The sequence below is a fragment of the Oryzias melastigma genome, linkage group LG23 (genome assembly GCF_002922805.2).
Source record: "Oryzias melastigma strain HK-1 linkage group LG23, ASM292280v2, whole genome shotgun sequence".
NCBI lineage: Eukaryota > Metazoa > Chordata > Actinopteri > Beloniformes > Adrianichthyidae > Oryzias > Oryzias melastigma.
Window position 1 is genome coordinate 4,041,051 of NC_050534.1, and position 7,592 is coordinate 4,048,642.

General features: G+C 37.4%; 1 protein-coding gene across 3 annotated transcripts in view; it reads left to right on the top strand.

Annotated features, from left to right (window-relative positions):
- slc26a5 (solute carrier family 26 member 5) overlaps nucleotides 1-7,592 on the top strand; it is a 30,675-nt gene that overhangs the window by 9,583 nt on the left and 13,500 nt on the right. For all 3 annotated transcript variants that reach the window (XM_024262643.2, XM_036210232.1, XM_024262642.2), the window contains exons 2-4: nucleotides 2,239-2,526; nucleotides 5,680-5,819; nucleotides 5,986-6,096. In XM_024262643.2, the coding sequence (XP_024118411.1) occupies nucleotides 2,369-2,526; nucleotides 5,680-5,819; nucleotides 5,986-6,096 (409 nt within the window). In that variant the 5' untranslated portion in view covers nucleotides 2,239-2,368. The remainder of the gene's footprint in view (nucleotides 1-2,238; nucleotides 2,527-5,679; nucleotides 5,820-5,985; nucleotides 6,097-7,592) is intronic.

Genomic DNA, 7,592 nt, shown 5'->3' on the forward strand with positions numbered 1-7,592 from the left:
TCAGGAATCCAGCTGAAACATGGGAAGAAATCTGGAAATAACAGAATATATATATATATCTCTTTTGTTCCAACATTACAGTAAATACAGTTTAAGGACATAATGTAATTATGCTGAGTCATAGTTTTTACAACAGTCACAAAGAATAACAAATAATCTGATAAACTAGGTAGAAATAATGGTACAATTGATCATGAAATGTTTTTGTCTCTTAAAAACAGAATATTAAATGTACTTTTTAACTGTTAACATGATCAACATAATTCCAGTAGATTCTGAAGGAGAAAGGATGCTTTTCTCCTTCAGAATCTACTGGAATTATGTTGATTGTGTCAACCATTTAAAAAAAAATGACATTAAATCACAAACACTAATGGGACTTGACCAAATGAAAACACTAATTCAGTGTCCCCATCCCTGGATCAACTAAAGTTCAATCTGTCATGGAAACTAAATTAGATTTCCTGTTATGAGGGTCTGTTATGTGATCTTTTGTGCCCCTAGTTTCCGTGTAAACCAAGGGGCCAACTTTAACCTTTATAAAGGCTGTTTAGGTCAATTTCTCACCCCAACGAGAGCCACAACGAAAAATAAGGCACTAATTCGTACACTTTTAGTGATATATTCAATCTTTGTATCAAAACGTTATTGCTTGTATTTTTGTTATTCATAAACTTTTTTGAAATATTGAGCAAAATGAATGAGAAATTGCTCAAATCCCTCAAAAATGTGTGCACTTTGAAACTTGTGAATTCAAAGTTTGAAATGTTTAGCAATTACAGGGGGTTTTTTTTGAGTAATTTGGAATTAAGGCCCTGCGACCCGGTCCCGGATGAGCGGAAGAAGATGGATGGATGAATGAATGGATGGAATTAAGCTTTTAATTTAGCAACGTTCTAGCTAATTTAGACATTTTTCCAGTTTTGTTTTTTTCAGGCTAACTTAGGTTAGCTAACATTTTAGCATAATGCTAGCTGTTTTGTCAAAATTGAACTTTTTAAAATGTCCTTTGGCAAATTTTGGAGTTTAGCTAACATTTTAGCATAAGGCTAGCTGTTTTTCAAAATTAAACTTTTTTTTTATTTCTTTTGGCAAATTTAGAGTTTAGCTAAAATTTTAGGATTACGCTCGCTGTTTTGTCAAAGTTACATTTTCTAAATTTCTTTTGGCAAATTACAAGTTTGGCTAACAGTTTAGCATTGTGTTAGCTGTTTTGCCATTTTTTTTTAATTTCTTTAGGCAAATTTGAAGTTCAGCAAACTTTTAGCTTTAGCCTTTTTTGTCAAAATTAGACATTTCTTTAAAACTCTTAAGCTGAATTTTGAATTTAGCTAATATTTTAGCAATATGCTAGTTGTTTTGTCAAAACTAGGCTGTTTTTAAGTTATTTAAGCAATTTTGGACCTTAGCTAATATATTAGCATAATACTAGCTGTTTTGTCAAATTTAACTTTTTAAAAGTTATTTAGGCAAATTTGAAGTTCAGCTAACAGTTTAGCATGATGTTATCTGTTTTGTCAAAATTAAACTTTTTTTTAAAATTCTGTAAGCAGATTTAGAATTTAGCTTACCTTTTAGCATAATGCTAACTGTTTTGTAAAAATTAAACTTTTTTTAATTCTTAAGGTAAATTTGGAGTTTAGCTAACATTTTTAGCATTATGCTAGCTGTTTTGTCAAAATTTGAAATTTTCATAAGTTCTTTAGGAAAATTTGGAGTTTAGCTAACATTTTAGCATTATGCTAGCTGTTTTGTCAAAATTTGACATTTTTCCAGTTTTTTGGCTTATTTGGCCTCTAGCTAACATTTTGGCAAGCTTTCAGTTTCAGTGTTTTCAGCTATGAACTCTGGCATCTTCAGTGGCCACATTCACCATGCAGCATTCACACTTTCATCATCACAGGTAATGGTATATATCTAGTTTATGAGTTATGGTTGTGCTTTAATGGGTTTCAGTGCTCAAAAAGCCATTAAATTGCCATCCATTGTTTTGCTGCACTGCGTGATGAACTGTTTGAGTGTTACGGCTACAGTAGTAAGGCTTCTGTGTATCTTCTTCAGCCAAAGAGACACGATAGAAGGTTCAAACATATGGCTTTGGAGCCTCAGGTTGGAGACCTTTGGTTTAAACCCTCTTATTGGGGCAACGGTTGGGTGTTTGCAAATGACTGCTGGAGCCATTCATGTATCATCTTTAATGAAAGTCACGTCTTTTGTCCTCTGCTGCTCTGTGAACAGCTCTGCTCTTGGTGCAACCTTGGAAAAACTGAAGGAATGTGGAAATACCAGTGAGGGATGAGCACACCGAACGAGAAGTAGGAACTGATCACGCCAGAGATACAACCGCCCGTTGACTCAGTGAGTCTGCATGGAGGCGGAGGAGGCCGGTGCTGGTGAGGATGCCGGCTCGCAGCGCATGTGCAGGATCGAGCGTCCGCTGTACGACGAAGCGTTCCTCAGGACACAGCTTCTCCACCGCAGAGAAAACACCACCACCTTCAGGCAGAGGCTAGCAGAAAAGTTCAGGTAAGTGTTTATTCCTACAAATAGCTGGTTTAGCCTATTAGATTAGCCTATTAATAGTGTACAATTTAGCAGGAAGTAACAATAATCAGTTCTACTGATGATAAAATCATGCATCAGCATCTCAGCATTAGAGAGAAGAGAGCGGACCTTAACCAGATTTCTAAGATGATTAAAAAAAAACAGTTTTACTGGTAATCACCTGCGTAGTATGAGAGATCAGTCCAAAAATAGCCCTATAAATAACTTAAAAACTCAATAAAAATGATTTTATTTTTTAAAACTCTGTCTTACCTTTAGTACAGCTAACTAAAATGTCTGTCTTTTCCCCGTTGAGTTGCTAAAAGCTGCTTTTCAATCACTATCAACATCTAAAGACCCTAAAAACAGCTCTTTAACAAGCTTGTGTTAAGAGGTGACATAACTATGTACAGCTGGGTATCATCAGCATACTATGAAATCTGATCTCGTGACTTGTGATGACGTTCTCCAGAGGAAGTATGTAGATGTTAAAAAGATGGGGGGGTTGGATGTCCAATTTTATTGAGCCAAAAAAACAGTCTGTCCATGCCTTCCACTTGGTTTCTATCCATAAAATAGGAGTCCAGTCACTTGAGAACAGTATCTGAGAGGGAAATTAATGGGATCAGGTGATCGATGGTATCGTAAAACAGCATTTGGATCTAGTAGAACTGACACTGAGATCTGACTTGATCTCTCTGTGCTGGGATTTGTTCTAAAATCAGACAGTTTGAAAGAATGAAAATAAAGCTGTGTCTGAATTCCTTCACTATACTGTAGGACGTTTGCCATTTTCTAGAGCTGTCCAAATCTACAATTCCAAAATCAAGTGCCATAGAAATTTCCCAGAAGTCTTTGCAGAAAACCAGTGTGCATTGGCGAGTATAGACCACAATGCATTGCGTTTTAACTATTTTTGTAAAAAAAACAAAAGTAAAACCATTAACGTTTTTATCATCAGAACACAGTAGAGTCATACATAGACGTCGTAAAATACTCGTATTGATTAGATTTTCACTTTGAGCATGGTGTCCAAATTCCTTTTAAAATCCAAGTTACTATACAGTTCTGCACTAAATAGTTTTTTAGTCGTTAGGGATTAGGGTGGGAATTTGGATATTGACTAAGTCTTTGTAAAATTTTACTTAAAAATGGCGAGTTGGACACTTAGAAGGTCTCAAAGGTAGCTAATAGTTTAAGAGTTTCACTAACTCTAATAGCTTTTAATCTATAGTACAATCGTTCCCACTGGTCTTTTAACTGTGACTGTGCAGATTTTAGTCGAAATCAAAACAACTCTTGTATTCTCAGACATATTTTCTACAGAGCAGCTGGAGTTCATTCGAAGTTCACCTCTGAGTTGTGGGCGGGGCTGTTGGTACAGAGTAAGCCCCACCCCCACTGCTAAGAGATACCCCAGCGTGTTTTTTATACGGTTTTTCTTCAGCTGCATTTTTTTTCCGTCCGTTCCTGATTCACAACAGATTAGATAAAGAAATACTCAGAAATGAAATTTTACATTTAGTTTTCTTTACAGATGTCCTCCATGATAAGAAAAAACGTTAAAAACAGCAAAAAAAGGTTTTTATTTTTATTTTATTTTTTTAACCTGAGTAGGTCTTTAAGAAAAAAAGCAGCAAAAGCTCAAGGATCCGGACATCTTATTTGAAAGTTCCAACAGATTATTTTAAAATTATTGCCTTTTTTTAAAATCATAGATCGTGTGTCAAAGTCAAGGCCCGGTAATTCTATCCAGCCCTCCAGATCATTTTATTTCATTGTTGGTCCGATTTTATCTTGCGCTCATTTCTAACTTGTTTAATTTTGACAAAAATATATTTTTATGTCGAGTAAAATTCTGATAGCTATTTAAGGTTTAAGTTGATTTATTCTGGAATAATATTCCTTTCTTTTTATCATTCATAGTTATGTAAAAAAGTTACGGTTTTAAAGTTTTAAAAATTGGTACTATGCTAACTTTTATGGACTATTTTGGCACTTGGTAAGATTTTTTTAGGCTGTTTTGGAGTTTAGCTAATATTTCAGCTACATGCTAGCTGTTTTGGCTAATTTAGGCTATTTTTTTTGTTTGTTTTTTAGAGTAATTTAAAGTTTAGCTATTTTTTTCAGCTATATACTAGCTGTTTGTCTAACCCAAGGTTTTTCTTTTGTTTTTAAGGCTAATTTAGCAGTTATCTAATATTTTAACTGGCTTTCAGCTTCAGGATTTTCATCTATCAGCTTCAGTGTTATTAGCTATCAATTTCAGCATCTTCAGCGGCCAAATTCAGCTTACAGCATTCACACTAGCATTATTGCAGGTAATGCTATATATCTAGTTCATAATTGTGTTAAAAAGTTGCGGTTCTAAAGTTATAATAATGTAGTTTTGTTTATCGTGTTCGGCCCGCGGCCTAAGATGTGTTTTGGCCCCTTGTGGGATTGAGTTTGACACCCTTGTCATAGATTAAAAGGAGTCACTGTTCTCGGCGTGCTCTGGAAACAGTGCTTTCCAGATTTCCTGATCTGTGATCTCACCCTGCAGTGACAGTTATTTTTATCAGGAGACAGTTCATCTGAACTTCCCCTGCCGTGTAGTTCCTGCTATTTGTCTGCTTGTTCCTTTCTGTACTATTTGCCAATAGAATAAGGACAATTACCTGGTTAGCATAGCTCTGTTAAAAACAGCAGATAGATAATAAATAACACAAAGATACACAAAAAAAATATTAGCAATCCCCCACGTTTCTGCTTGTTTTTAAGATGCTTTAACTTTAGAATTTTGTGCTTTTTCTCTCCTGTTCTGCAGTTTTTTATGATCTCAACATCAGTCAGATCTCGGTTTTATTAACGTTAAAAGTGAAATTTCAGCTTTTTTCATAATCCTTTTGATAGCATTCTACCGTGTTGATAACATAACTGGTTAAACAATGTGAGGACATGGACTCTGAAGGCTAAATATAAGACTCTGTGGTGCATGGCATGCAAACATATCTGATGCAGCTCGTGCTTCCATCTCACCCCTGTACTCCTAACTCTTTGTTCTGAACATCTCGTCAGTGTTTGTTTTTTTCCCATAACTGCAGCCTAAAAAGTCTGAATATCTTTTGCTCCGTGTTTGTTTTCTTCCTGTAGGTGTACGTCCAGTAAGGCCAAGGCAGTTGCTCTGACTTTCCTGCCTTTTCTGACATGGCTTCCCTCGTATCCAGTCAAGCAATACCTGTTTTCAGATGTGGTGTCGGGCCTGAGCACAGCTGTGGTTCAGCTCCCACAAGGTCAGAGGCCCACACTTCCAGCGGCGCTGAGCCCTTGAGCATGGCAGGTCATGTGGACGGCTTAACAGAGTGCTGCCTGCGTCTGTTTCTGACTGCACGCCGTCTTTGTTTTGGTGACTTTGTAATGAGATCTCTGTGCATTTGCGCCTCTGCTTCTGCACTGCAGGACTAGCATACGCTATGCTGGCTGCCGTGCCTCCGGTTTATGGCCTGTATTCCTCGTTCTACCCCGTCGTGCTGTACGCCTTCTTCGGCACGTCCAGACACGTATCTGTAGGTGAGTCGTCTTTGTTTTTGGGTTACAGATCAATTTTTAAAACAAAAAAAATGATGCCACCACGTCCACCACCTTATAAGCTTTAGTTTCTATAAATGGCTTGCTGCATGTGCAGACATGCATTCATGTTACGATTCCCAACACTCCCGATCGGTGAATAGGAACTGCTCCAAGTAATTTGTAGAAACGATCAACCCCATTCTGCCCCCATGGAGCTGCGGTGAAAGGAGGTAAAAACATTTGCTCTCCTGATTAACACCGGCCACAGTTGTCAGACTGTAAGCTACTTAGAACTCAGTCAGGGCAAAACTTGCACACAAAACGCCTGTGGAGTCTGTTGTTATCCAGACACGCAGTTGGAGATTGTCCACACTGTGTGTGTTTGTTGTGTCACAGCAGCAACAGCCGAGTTAATAATGTACCCCACAGTTAGGAAGCTCAGTGTGTATGAACCTAACAGGGGGAACTAATGCCAATTTCAGAGTTAATTATTCATTTAAATCAAATCTTTCTGAAAGGTTGTCTTGTTACTCTGTAAAGACGGTCAATTTTGTTTTTCTTTTTTGCTTTATTATGGTAAGACAAAGTATTCGGGCCGATTTAGATGCAATTTTTTTTTTTAATTACGACTTTAAAGTTGTAAATTTACGAGAAATAAAAGTAAAATCATGAGAATAAAGTCATAGACTAAAATCCTGACTTTTTTCTCACAGATAAGTGTTTTAAAGTTGTATATGTATTACTTTAAAGTGTAACCAAACCCTAAATCAACTTTTTTTGGTGTTGATCTCTATAAATGGGGCTTTAAAAGTGCTGTCTGTTGGTCATTGACAAATTTTAGACAAATAAAGTAAACTTGTTTGATCATTGAAAATATAGTCAATATAAAAAAATATTAAAAAAAAGAAAATATAGTCGATGTGCCCCCTACAGTTGAATCCAGGTATTACATTTGAATTTCATGATTGGTCTAACCCGGGGGTCGGCAACCTGCGGCTCCGGAGCCGCATGCGGCTCTTTAAGCACTCCCTTGCGCCTCATTGGCGCTTTTTCAGAAATGTTTGAAAATAATAATAAATGTTGGAAGGAAATATATCGTAGTGATTTGGGTGGGATCAGAGCCAAGCAGATAGCTGGCAGGTTTGAATCCAGAAATCACTTGTGTCCCATACATTGTATGACCCCTAGTGATTGGAGGAAGAAGCGTACACGTAGGGACATGTGATTCAATTGATGTCAACATTCTGACCACCATTTTTTTAACAGTACAGAGCCACAGAACAGTTGACACTGTGAGGAGCCTCACTCATACACACACCACTCTCACTCATGGAGATGCTTCCACGCCGTCTGAGCCAGCGCACAGCAGAATTCCTGCCCGTGCGTCTGGAGCGCACGTGAGCGCACCTTGCTACGCGGGTTTTGAAGTCACGAGCTCCACGTACAAATCGGCACGCATTGAGCGCGCTGAATCTTCAATCCGGTTCAAGATTTCC